Below are 13,766 nucleotides of genomic sequence, written 5' to 3'. Positions count from 1 at the left end.
CAAGGTAATGATACTCTGGAGTTACTATCTCTCTCTCCTCACCAGGCTTTGTCTAGGTATGAACTGCTTTTTAATTAAAAAATAAATAAAAGGTACATTATTAATTATAATACTTATAGTGTTGTTACTTTCTTTTTTTCCCCTTTGATTCTATAAAACACACTCTGCACATTCCTCAGGGATTTGGGGGTTAGGTTGTTTGATTCCTGATAAATTCTGATAAAACTAGGATTTACTCTTTAAAAATCTCAATTTGTGAAAAGTACTACTTCAAAAATGCTTAAATATTAATATTATGAAATAGTTTCTTGTTATTCACAAGACCTGAAATCTTTTTCTAAACTAAACATACATTAAGACATTGGAAGATGCAGGACAGAACGTCAAGTGGGATCCTATTCCTGAAAATAAAACAGCAAATATATGGGGGTGTGTATACATATCTTTCTCCCAAGGGGCTGGTGGTGGGCTCCAAGCACCACCCTTTCAGTTAGCAGCTGAGCTCCTAACCACTGCGCCACCAGGGCTCCTCTGTACGTGTTTATAAATACTCAAAAAGATCTTGAAAAATGGTCATGATTACCTCAGAAGGATGAGATTGGAGGGAGATTTTAGTATTCTTCTATTCTGCTGGAATTGTTCATACTTTTTTAAACTTTACTTTTGGGAATAAAATAAAAGGCTATTTGAAAACGACGTGAGTGACATTTTCCACCCCCCATCCTCCTAAGGAAACCCTGGAGGTGCAATGGTTAAGAGTTCCACTGCCAACCAAAAGGTCAGCAGTTGGAATCCACTAGGCGCTCCTTGAAAACCCTATGGGGCAGTTCTACTCTGTCCTGTAGGGTCACTGTGAGCCGTAATCAACTCCACTGCACTGGGTTATACTCCTGAAGCCTATTCCTGGGGACTTCCAGTTTCACAGAAGCAAAATGGAGAGCAAAGAAAACTCCTGGTGGATAGGTTTTGACTAATTTATTTCGCAGGAAGATCAGAGACATTAAATGTTTTCTATGAAAATCTTTATTGTCAGACTCTGCCATTTTTTCCAAAAAGCCACTTTTATTAATACAAAATTTAATGTCTCTGCTCTTCCTGTTACTACCCTGCTACCCTACTTTTCCTCATTTTCCTCCTCCATCTCAGCAAATCCAAAACCAACCAAACTCGTTGCTGTTGAGTCGATTCCAACTCATAGTGACCCTATAAGGATAAGGGAAAACTGCCCTGTAGGGTTTCCAAGGCTGTAATCCTTAGGCAAGCAGACTACCACATCCTTCTCTCTAGGAGCAGCTGGTGGGTTCCAACCAGCAACCTCTTGGTTAGCAGCCCAACACTTAACCCCTGCATTACCAGGGTGCCTATCTCAGCAATAGTGGAACAAAATAAGAGCAGGTTATGGTTGACCAATTGTTGAGACACAGAGCTCTCTCCCAAATGTCACTCAGTAAATGATTTTTAAAATCTCTAAAATCTGAGTCAAGCTGCTTTTCCTCAAGTTATGTGCTTCCTCCCTCCAAGCTTTCTTGCTTTAAAAAGAAAAACCTACAAAAAATAAATAAGTAAGCACCTTCCACTCAGGTCATCACTGGGAGAGAAAGGAAGGACAAAGAAATAGGAAAAAAAGAAAAAGAAAGCAAGGTACAATTCAGTTCTCAAGAATGAAGTTGAAATACTGCTGCCAGTAGACAAAGCCCTCTCAAGCTAACATTGCACAAGGAGACCCGCTTAGGCCTTCAGTCAACTAGAAAACAATGCCCAGACGTCCAGTGGAGAGGACTCCTGTCTTGTCATGCATCTTGTCCTATTCCCATATTTAATTGGCGGATGCAATGGGAAATGGCAAATGCCAAGCAAACACACTATTTTTGTTTCACAGAAAGTGCCCTGATTATTTCCAGTGACTATGCTGGAGCACATACAAAAGGCAGGTCGCTTATCCTACCTTTTCAGCCAAGGTAATACTTGTAACAAAATACACAGTTGGTTGCAAATCATTAAATTGAAAATAGATGCAAGCCAGATGATGATCACCACTTTAATGAATGAAAGTGCAACATTAAACGTACTAAAAAAAATAAAAAATTTGCATTTATTTGCATCTTAATTATTTTTACGTAATGTCATTAAGATGGTATGAATATGACAGCTGATGTTTTTATACGTGCATTTTGACATACTTGCTTTGCTTTTTTAAAAAAAAAAAACTTGAAACTGGCAGAGGCTTTGTTTTGATATATGGTAAGGCATTCTCACTGCTTTATGTTACAAATCAAGAGAAACCCAAGATTCATGAATAAATCATATTCTGTAATATATTTAAGCATAAACATGTTTCAAATGTTCCTGGAAACAAACAAATTGAAACAAATGACACCTTTGTGCTATTCTTCAGATATAGTTTATAAATGGAATCCAACTTGTGAAGTCACTTAGTCATGAGTTTACTGATTTTAGTAAACTAATTTACAAGATTAAATTTGCTTGCTTAAAAAAATAGATGGCTTTTTCTGAAAATGTTTATTAAAATAGACAGGAAAGGCCTTTATCTTAACTAAAAGTGCCCAAATATAATATGGACCATGTTATAATAGTAATTATTCATAACATATTTTTTAAAAATGACAATATTCAGATTAAATACAGAAAAGAAACATATTTTTAACGCTTGGTATTTCCATTGATTCTCGATGTTCTGCAACTGGAAGATAATTTCACAGATTTAGTTTCTATCTGTTCCAGGAGATTTGTGCTGAAATTTTTTTTCGCCATTAAAAACTGTGATTCTCTATGGGTCCTTTTCAGCTTTGCACGCCGATTTTGGAACCAGATCTAAAATTAAGGAAAAATAAAATAGGTCTCAGAAACATTTTATTATTCTTTACATTTCAACCATCACGAGTAATAACTAAATTTTAAAATTACCTGGATTCTGTCTTCCTCTAGGCTCAACTTTCGAGCTAAGTCTTCTCTGATATCAATGCCAGGATAGCAGTTTACTCTAAAGACATTTTCCAACACTTCAATCTAGGAATAAGGAAACAATTCTTTAAGATGTTGATATTTGGTATGTCACCATAAAATGGGCTTTAACTTGTATAACAAGATATTTGCATTAAAATCCTTGGCAATTAATCTGTATGCCTTCTTTTTATATATACATATCTTTCTAAAAACTGTTAAAAAATGATAATCTACTCTTTCATTAAAAAGGCTTCTAAACTGAGATCCCCAAGTGAATGGGCTTTTTGCTCAACAGGGTGTCAGTTAAAACCTTTCACTGGTTGAAAGGACTTCTCACCTGGTTTTGAGTAAAAGCAGTTCTTGGTCTTCGGCCTCTGTACCAACTCAATTCTCTTTTCAAAGACAGTCCTTCCGAGGGTGAAAAGGAGTTTTCATATCTCAAAATTCTTTCTTCTGGCATTGGGTGATACACAGAACAAGGGAAGGAGGTCCCACTGGGAAGTTTGGGGACCTGCAGACAACGCTGATGATCTTTCCCTAAACACAGAAGAATAAACCCCATCTTAGAAGTCTAAATCTATACTCCATGAAGCTCTAAGAGAAGTAGTCTCAGGAACTTATCTTTAATTTTCCCAGTGGAATTCTTTTGGGCTTTATAAAAGACCTGGCTCCCTCATCAACCAAAATCCAAAAACAAACAAAAAATGAAGCGAAAATGAAGATCTTGCCTTGGTGAGAGAGAACATTTTGGTCTCTGAATGCCATTTACTTTTCAGTAAACACAGATTTAGACTATATGATGTAACTGCAGGTTCTTGGTTTTTTTTTTTTTAAGTGAGTGAACTTTACACCTACTTGAATCTAAGGCTGATATTCTTTTTATTTCCCAGAGGACTTGTTCATTGGCAGCATTAGCAATCCTAGATGTTTCAGCCATATAACTGGATAAAAGCACAGTCTCTCCCTAACTCTGTGTAGTATGAAATAAAGAACAAATCAAACACTGCAAATGAAATGACTAAGAGTTTGAAAATTAAGTTGTGACATACCTGAGGAGCTGCAGGTGTCTGCCCAGGGCCTGTGAGGTTTCACTGATGGAACACTGTCTTTCTTCTGGTCCAGTCCCAAAATGCTCTCAATCGAAAAGGAGCAAGGCGGGGGTTTGCCTTCGCCGAGCTGAGCATCCTCCTGAAGGCTGGGAGACATCCTCGCAAGGGCTGCACAGAGAGTAGGCTGGAGCCTCTCCCGCCTCTCTGCTGCCTCTGCCCCACGTGTACAGGGCTGGACCTTCCTGCAGTTCACCTTATAGCTCCTCTGACGAGGAGGCTGGATTCAGCACGTCACTAATTAAAATCCTGTCTTAGAAAGTTTTAGCATGTCAATGAACACTCTCCCACCCAGCGGCTGGAGGAGTTAATTGTTTATTTGTTTGCAAGTAATTAGCAACTAATGGCTACACCAGGGGGCCACCTACAGGGACAAAAAGTGTTATCTCTCCTAAGCAGAAGAAAAAAAAAAAAAGCAGAAGAGAGATTTAACTTTCTCAAAAGAAGTCATGCACAAACATAGCACTCCTCTTTTATTTGAAATCATTAATGTATAAAATCGTGCTTTTTATTCTGAAGTCTATGCTTTCATGGACCCCAGTTACCTAAACATACAGACCAGATAGGAGAGCAGTCAAGTAACAAATAATCTAATTTAAGTGAATTTTCTTCCAAGGAAATTGGAAAAAATAATAATCTCTTAATGCTATTATAGCAATTCTGATGAAAATGCCTGTTTTTCATATGCATATGAACAGTGAATGTTGTCAATGAAAACACAATAGTATTTGGAGTTCAGCATACTGGAAAAGGTTGGCAAGGTTATTACAATTGAGTGTAATTGTCTTCCAAGTGCCTGGAATAATTCATAGGAACAGTTGTACCAAGTATTTTAAGTAACTAATTCCCTTCTTTCATTTTTTTTTCTAAATGAGAGAGATACAAGTTTATATGAAGATTCATATGTAAACACCTCCAAGCAATTTAAAAGCATGCCTATTAAAACTACACAGAACCACAGCTGTTTCAAAGAAAAAGACATATTTTACAGCAATTTTTTAAAGAAAAAAATTCTCTTTGTTGGTCTCTTGAGGGACTAGGGGTTTTTCACCAAGACAATGATGTTTGTGACAAATAACCAAGGACAGAATATTTTAATTTCACAATCCTAATAAAACCTGAAATTAAAACAGAAGTATACCCACCGAATGGGAAGATTTTAAAGTAGTTGCTTCCCCCCAAAAGTGTGATACTCCTAGTTCTTATACTCTGCTACTTGTCTTCTTCTAGTATCTTCTCAAGGATAAGTTTCAGTGCTCAGCTTTACTCAGCATTTAAACAACTACCAGCCTTTTTTCTAGGGAAAAGTAGTCTCCACTTATAAAGGAAATAGCTTCCATAGGATGGAGATCAACTTCATAACTGATTCTATCATGATGTCACAAATGTTAAGATAAGCAACCCTCCTTATACAAACCCTAGGATAAACAAGGTTCAGTTCTTTTAGCTTGAGGACTGGACAACTGGATGATAAACTACATCATGATATTTGGAGAAGAAACTGAAGTTGTCATTGACTTCATTCTACTTGGATCAACAATCGATATCCTCGGAAGCCGCAGTCAAGAGATCCAACGGTGTATCGCACTGGAAAAATCTGTTGCAAAAGACCTCTTTAAAGTTTTAAAAAGCAAACATGTCAAATTGATAACTAACGCGTGCCTGACCCAAGTCACGGTCTTTTCAATTGCCTCATATGCATGTGAAAGTTGGAAAGTGAAAAAGGAAGCAGAAGAGTTGATGTGTTTAAACTTGGTATTGTGAAGGATATTAAATATACCATGGACTGCCAAAAGAATGAACAAATCAACCTTGGAACGAATACAACGAGAATGTTCTTTAGAAGCAATAATGGCAAGAAAAAACAATCTCTAGAAAAAGACATCATGTTTGGTAGAGTAGAATGCCAACAAAAACAAGGGAAACAATCAATGAGATGGACTGACATGATAGCTGCAACAATGGACTCAAACATACCAATGATCATGAAGATGGCCTGACCAGGCAACATTTCATTCTGCTGTACATAAAGTCACCATGAGTAGAAGCTGAGGCAATGGCAACTAACAACAAAGGGTGAACAAAGGATTTCACATACTATCTTAGTCATCTAGTGCTCTTATAACAGAAATACCAACAGTGGATGGCTTTAACAAAGAGAAATTTATTTTCTCATAGTCTAGCAGGCTAGAAGTCCAAATTCAGGGCATCAGCTCCAGGGGAAGGCTTTCTCTCTCTGTTGGCTCCAGAGGAAGGCCCTTCTCGTCAATCTTCCTCTGGACTAGGAGCTTCTTTGCGGAGGAACCCTGGGTCCAAAGGACTCGCTCTCCTCCCAGCGCTGCTTTCTTGGTGATATGAGGTCCCCTGTCTCTCTGCTCACTTCTCTCTTTTATATCTCAAAAGAGATTGGCTTAAGACACTATCTAATCTTGTACATCTCATCTATATAGCTGCTGCTAATCCGTCTTACTAATATCATAGTGATAGGATTTACAACACATAGGAAAATCTCATCAAATGACAAAATGGTGGACAATCACACAATACTGGGAATCATTTTTGGGGGAGGGACACAATTCAATCCATAACACACACAAAACTTCAGCAGGCACACAGAAGGATGGGTTTATAAATATATATATAAAAACATTCTGAGAATGAATAAACCTGTAGGCATTTACATCTCATGGAGGTTTTGTATACAGTATCTTGGGATGTAGACTGTGTGACAGCAGGCGTGACGTTAAGATAGGAAGTCTCGGAAGAAGAGAAAGCATTCAGGATCTTCCCAGATTCCTCTGTCTCTGGCGAAGCATTCATTCATTCATTCTGCAGTTGGCTGAGTATGTAATGCAATACCAGAAAAAACAGATCAGAATTCTTGCCTGCATGAAGCTGACATTGGTACAGGGGTGAGGCTGGGACAGACTACAAGCAATAAATTATAATAAATAGGTAAGTTATGTACTATCTTAGCTGGTGATAAGAATGAAAAAAGGAAACAGCTTAGATGGATCATCAGCATGGCCTATTGATTTTTGACAAGTACTACTTCTTTAATAAGTGGTACGGAGACAACTGAAATTTCCACATGCAAAGGATGAAGGTGGACCCATACCTCACACCATAAGTAAAAATTTACTGTAAATGAATCAAGGACTTAAAGCTAAGAATTAAAAACATAAAACTGTTAGAACAAAATATAGGAGTAATGCTTTGGAATCCAGTTTTTGATAATGGATTCACAGAGATGATAGCAAAAGCATGAGCAACAAATGACAAAAATTATTTCATCAAAATTAAAAAAAACTTTTGTGCATCAAAGGACTTTATCAATAAAATGAAAACCTACAGATTGGGAGAAAATATCTGGGAACCATATGTCAGATAAGGGTTTACTTTCCAGAATACATAAAGAACTTCTACAACTTCGCAACAAAAAAGACAACCCAATCTAAAAATGGGCAAATGACTTAAACAGACATTTCACTAAAGAAGATACACAAAAGGCACATAAAAAGATGCTCTACGTCATTAGTCATTATTGTTAGCTGCCTGTTAACTGCTGCTGAGTTATCCCCAACTCATGGTTACCGCAGGCACAATGGGACTGGACTGTTGGCATCCACAGGGTTTTTTTTTTTTTTTTTTTAATAATTTTTATTGTGCTTTACGTGAAAGTTTACAAATCAAGTCAGTCTCTCACACAAAAACCCATATACACCTTGCTACACACTCCCAGTTACTCTCCCCCTAATGAGACAGCCCGCTCTCTCCCTCCACTCTCTCTTTTCATGTCCTTTTTGCCAGCTTCTAACCCCTTCCACCCTCTCATCTCCCCTCCAGGCAGGAGATGCCAACATAGTCTCAAGTGTCCACCTGATCCAAGAAGCTCACTCCTCACCAGCATCCCTCTCCAAACCATTGTCCAGTCCATGTCTGAAGAGTTGGCTTCGGGAATGGTTCTTCTCCTGGGCCAAAAGAAGGTCTGGGGGCCATGACCACCAGGGTCCTTCTAGTCTCAGTCAGACCATTAAGTCCAGTCTTATGAGAATTTGAGGTCTGCACCCCACTGCTCTCCTGCTCCCTCAGGGGTTCTCTGTTGTGTTCCCTGTCAGGGCAGTCATCTGTTGTAGCCGGGCACCATCTAGTTCTTCTGGTCTCAGGATGATGCAGTCTCTGGTTCATGTGGCCCTTTCTGTCTCTTGGGCTCGTAATCACCTTGTGTCATTGGTGCTCTTCATTCTCCTTTGGGGATCCATAAGGTTTTTATTGGCTGATTTTTTGAAGTAGATCACCAGGCCTTTCTTCCTATACTATCTTAATCTGGAAGCTCTGCTGAACCTGTTCAGCATTAGAGCAAAACACAAGTCTCCACTGAAAGACTTGTAGTAGATGCCCTTGAGATGTAGTGGCTGGGAATTGAACCCAGATCTCCTGCATTGAAGGTAAGAATTCTACCATTGCTCTCCATATATCATTAAACCAAACCAAAACTCAATGCTGTGGAGTCCATTTCAACTTATGGTGAGCTGCCCATAGGATTTCCAAGGAGTGGCTAGTGGATTCAAACTGCCAGCCTTTTTGGTTAGCAGCTGAGCTCTTAATCACTGTGTCATCAGGGCTCCCACTCATCATTAAAAAAAAGGGAAATGTAAATCAAAACTATAATAAGAGACCATTTTACTCTCACTAGGATGGCTCTACTGAGGCCTACCCTGTCCTATAGGGTGGCTGTCATGGATTGAATTGTATCCCCCCGAAATATGTGTCAACTTGGTTAGGCCATGATTCCTAGTATTGTGTGGTTGTCTTCCATTTTGTGATTTTCCTATGTATTATAAGTTATAATCTCTGCCTGTGGGTAAAGAGGATTAGGGTGGGATGTAACACCCTTGCTCAGGTCATATCCCTGATCCAATGTAATGTAGTTTCCCTTGGGTATGGCCTGAATCACCTTTTATCTTACAAGAGATAAAAGGAAAGGAAGCATCTTCTCAGACCACAAGGCAATGAAACTAGAAATCAATAACAGAAAAACTAGGGAAAAGAAATCAAATAATTGGAAAATGAACAATACCCTCCTGAAAAAAGACTGGGTTATAGAAGACATCAAGGAGGGAATAAGGAAATTCATAGAATGCAACGAGAATGAAAATACTTCCTATCAAAACCTCTGGGACACAGCAAAAGCAGTGCTCAGAGGCCAATTTATATCGATAAATGCACACATACAAAAAGAAGAGCCAAAATCAGAGAACTGTCCCTACAACTTGAACAAATAGAAACTGAGCAACAAAAGAACCCATCAGGCACCAGAAGAAAACAAATAATAAAAATTAGAGCTGAACTAAATGAATTAGAGAACAGAAAAACAATTGAAAGAATTAACAAAGCCAAAAGCTGGTTCTTTGAAAAAATTAACAAAATTGATAAACCATTGGCTAGACTGACTGAAGAAATACAGGAAAGGAAACAAATAACCCGAATAAGAAACGAGAAGGACCACATCACAACAGAACCAAATGAAATGAAAAGAATCATTTCAGATTACTACGAAAAATTGTACTCTAACAAATTTGAAAACCTAGAAGAAATGGATGAATTCTTGGAAAAACACTACCTACCTAAACTAACACATTCAGAAGTGGAACAACTAAATAGACCCATAACAAAAAAAGAGATTGAAACGGTAATCAAAAAACTTCCAACAAAAAAAAGCCCTGGCCCGGATGGCTTCACTGCAGAGTTCTACCAAACTTTCAGAGAAGACTTAACACCACTACTACTAAAGGTATTTCAAAGCATAGAAAATGACGGAATACTACCCAACTCATTCTATGAAGCCACCATCTCCCTGATACCAAAACCAGGTAAAGACATTACAAAAAAAGAAAATTATAGACCTATATCCCTCATGAACATAGATGCAAAAATCCTCAACAAAATTCTAGCCAATAGAATCCAACAACACATCAAAAAAATAATTCACCCTGATCAGTGGGATTTATACCAGGTGTGCAAGGCTGGTTTAATATCAGAAAAACCATTAATGTAATCCATCACATAAATAAAACAAAAGATAAAAACCACATGATCTTATCAATTGATGCAGAAAAGGCATTTGACAAAGTTCAACACCCATTTATGATAAAAACTCTTACCAAAATAGGAATTGAAGGAAAATTCCTCAACATAATAAAGGGCATCTATGCAAAGCCAACAGCCAATTATCACTCTAAATGGAGAGAACCTGAAAGCATTTGCCTTGAGAACGGGAACCAGACAAGGATGCCCTTTATCACCGCTCTTATTCAACATCGTACTTGAAGTCCTAGCCAGGGCAATTAGGCTAGACAAAGAAATAAAGGGTATCCGGATTGGCAAGGAGGAAGTAAAGCTATCACTATTTGCAGATGACATGATCGTATACACAGAAAACCCTAAGGAATCCTCCAGAAAACTACTGAAACTAATAGAAGAGTTTGGCAGAGTCTCAGGTTATAAGATAAACATACAAAAATCACTTGGATTCCTCTACATTAACAAAAAGAACACCGAAGAGGAAATAACCAAATCAATACCATTCACAGTAGCCCCCAAGAAGATAAAATACTTAGGAATAAGTCTTACCAAGGATGTAAAAGACCTATACAAAGAAAACTACAAAGCTCTACAACAAGAAATTCAAAAGGACATACTTAAGTGGAAAAACATACCCTGCTCATGGATAGGAAGACTTAACATAGTAAAAATGTCTATTCTACCAAAAGCCATCTATACATATAATGCACTTCCGATCCAAATTCCAATGTCATATTTTAAGGGGACAGAGAAACAAATCACCAATTTCATATGGAAGGGAAAGAACCCCCGGATAAGCAAAGCATTACTGAAAAAGAAGAAGAAAGTGGGAGGCCTCACTCTACCTGATTTCAGAACCTATTATACAGCCACAGTAGTCAAAACAGCCTGGTACTGGTACAACAACAGGCACATAGCCCAATGGAACAGAATTGAGAATCCAGATATAAATCCATCCATGTATGAGCAGCTGATATTTGACAAAGGACCAGTGTCAGTTAATTGGGGAAAAGATAGTCTTTTCAACAAATGGTGCTGGCATAACTGGATATCCATTTGCAAAAAAATGAAACAGGACCCATACCTCACACCATGCACAAAAACTAACTCCAAGTGGATCAAAGACCTAAACATAAAGACTAAAACGATAAAGATCATGGAAGAAAAAATAGGGACAACCCTAGGAGCCCTAATACAAGGCATAAACAGAATACAAAACATTACCAAAAATGATGAAGAGAAACCAGATAACTGGGAGCTCCTAAAAATCAAACACCTATGCTCATCTAAAGACTTCACCAAAAGAGTAAGAAGACCACCTACAGATTGGGAAAGAATTTTCAGCTATGACATCTCAGACCAGAGCCTGATCTCTAAAATCTACATGATTCTGTCAAAACTCAACCACAAAAAGACAAACAACCCAATCAAGAAGTGGGCAAAGGATATGAACACACATTTCACTAAAGAAGATATTCAGGCAGCCAACAGATACATGAGAAAATGCTCCCGATCATCAGCCATTAGAGAAATGCAAATTAAAACTACGATGAGATTCCATCTCACACCAACTAGGCTGGCATTAATCCAAAAAACACAAAATAATAAATGTTGGAGAGGCTGCGGAGAGATTGGAACTCTCATACACTGCTGGTGGGAATGTCAAATGGTACAACCACTTTGGAAATCCATCTGGCGTTATCTTAAACAGTTAGAAATAGAACTACCATACAACCCAGAAATCTCACTCCTCGGAATATACCCTAGAGATACAAGAGCCTTCACACAAACAGATATATGCACACTCATGTTTATTGCAGCTCTGTTTACAATAGCAAAAAGCTGGAAGCAACCAAGGTGTCCGTCAACGGATGAATGGGTAAATAAATTGTGGTATATTCACACAATGGAATACTACGCACCGATAAAGAACAGTGACGAATCTCTGAAACATTTCATAACATGGAGGAATCCGGAAGGCTGAGCGAAATGAGTCAGAGGCAAAAGGACAAATATTGTATAAGACCACTATTATAAGATCTTGAGACATAGAAAAAACTGAGAAGAATACATACTTTTGTGGTTACGAAGGGGGGAGGGAGGGAAGGAGGGAGAGGGTTTTTTATTGATCAATCAGTAGATAAGAACTGCTTTGGGTGAAGGGAAAGACAACACTCAATACAAGGAAGCTCAGCCCAATTGAACTGGACTAAAAGCAAAGAGGTTTCCGGGATAAAATGAATACTTCAAAGGTCAGCGGAGCAGGGGCGGGGGTCTGGGGAACATGGTTTGAGGGGACTTCTAAGTCAATTGGCAAAATAATTCTATTATGAAAACATTCTGCATCCCACTTTGAAAGCTGGCGTCTGGGGTCCTATATGCTAACAAGCGGCCATCTAAGAGGCATCAATTGGTCTCAACCCACCTGGAGCAAAGGAAAATGAAGAACACCAAGGTCACACGACAACTAAGAACCCAAGAGACAGAAAGGGCCACATGAACCAGAGACCTACATCATCCTGAGACCAGAAGAACTAGTTGGTGCCCGGCCACAATCGATGACTGCCCTGTCAGGGAGCACAACAGAGAACTCCTGAGGGAGCAGGAGATCAGTGGGATGCAGACCCCAAATTCTCATAAAAAGACCATACTTAATGGTCTGACTGAGACTAGAGGAATCCGGCGGCAATGCTCCCCAGATCTTCTGTTGGCACAGGACAGGAACCATCCCCGAAGACAACTCATCAGACATGAAAGGGACTGGTCAGCAGGGGGGAGAGAGATGCTGATGAAGAGTGAGCTAATTAAATCAGGTGGACACTTGAGAGTGTGTTGGAAACTCTTGACTGGAGGGGGGATGGGAAGATAGAGAGAGAGGGAAGATGGCAAAATTGTCACGAAACGAGAGACTGAAAGGGCTGACTCAATAGGGGGAGAGCAAGTGGGAGAAGGGAGTAAGATGTATGTAAACTTACATATGACAGATTGATTGGATTTGTAAATGTTCACTTGAAGCCTAATAAATGTTAATTAAAAAAAAAAAAAAAAGGAAAGGGAAAGGGAAGCAAGCAGAGAGTTGGGGGACCTCATATCACCAAGAAAGTAGTACCAAGAGCAGAGCACATCCTTTGGACTTGGTGTTCCTGTGCAGATAAGCTCCTACTCCAGGGAAAGATTGATGACAAGGACCTTCCTTCAGAGCCGACAGAGAAAGCCTTCTCCTAGAGCTGACACCCTGAATTTGGACATCTAGCCTACTAGACGGTGAGAAAATAAATTTCTCTTCATTAAAGCCATCCACTTTTGGCATTTCTGTTACAGCAGTACTAGATGACTAAGATAGTCGCTATGAGTTGGAACTGACTCAAGAGCACGGAGTTTTTTGTTTAATAGGGTGGTTATAAGGAGCCCTGGTGGCGCAGTGGTTAAGCACGCAGCTGCTAACTGAAAAGTCGATGGTTCAAACACAACAGCAGCTCTGTAAGAAAAAGATGTGGCAGTCTGTTTCTGTAAGATTACAGAAACCCTGGAAACCCTGTGGGGCAGTTCTACTCCATCCTATAAGAGCTATGAGTCAGAACGGACTCGATAGCAATGCATTTGGTTTTTTTA

At 38.9% G+C, this 13,766-nt stretch overlaps 1 protein-coding gene across 3 annotated transcripts in view; it reads right to left on the bottom strand.

Moving 5' to 3' along the window:
- Positions 1 to 442: 442 nt before the first annotated feature.
- HESX1 (HESX homeobox 1) overlaps positions 443 to 13,766 on the bottom strand; it is a 34,820-nt gene continuing 21,496 nt past the window's right edge. Inside the window, exons 2-5 of one of the 3 annotated variants that reach the window (XM_003409831.4) lie at positions 4,014 to 4,319; positions 3,302 to 3,501; positions 2,926 to 3,027; positions 443 to 2,832 (exon numbers count right to left, since the gene is read on the bottom strand). In XM_003409831.4, coding sequence (XP_003409879.1) covers positions 2,662 to 2,832; positions 2,926 to 3,027; positions 3,302 to 3,501; positions 4,014 to 4,170 — 630 coding nt within the window. In that variant the 5' untranslated portion in view covers positions 4,171 to 4,319 and the 3' untranslated portion in view covers positions 443 to 2,661. The other 2 variants (XM_064274344.1, XR_010318965.1) reach the window with 2 other exon arrangements.

The sequence above is a fragment of the Loxodonta africana genome, chromosome 22, assembly GCF_030014295.1.
Source record: "Loxodonta africana isolate mLoxAfr1 chromosome 22, mLoxAfr1.hap2, whole genome shotgun sequence".
NCBI lineage: Eukaryota > Metazoa > Chordata > Mammalia > Proboscidea > Elephantidae > Loxodonta > Loxodonta africana.
This window is presented reverse-complemented; position numbering and strand designations above follow the sequence as displayed.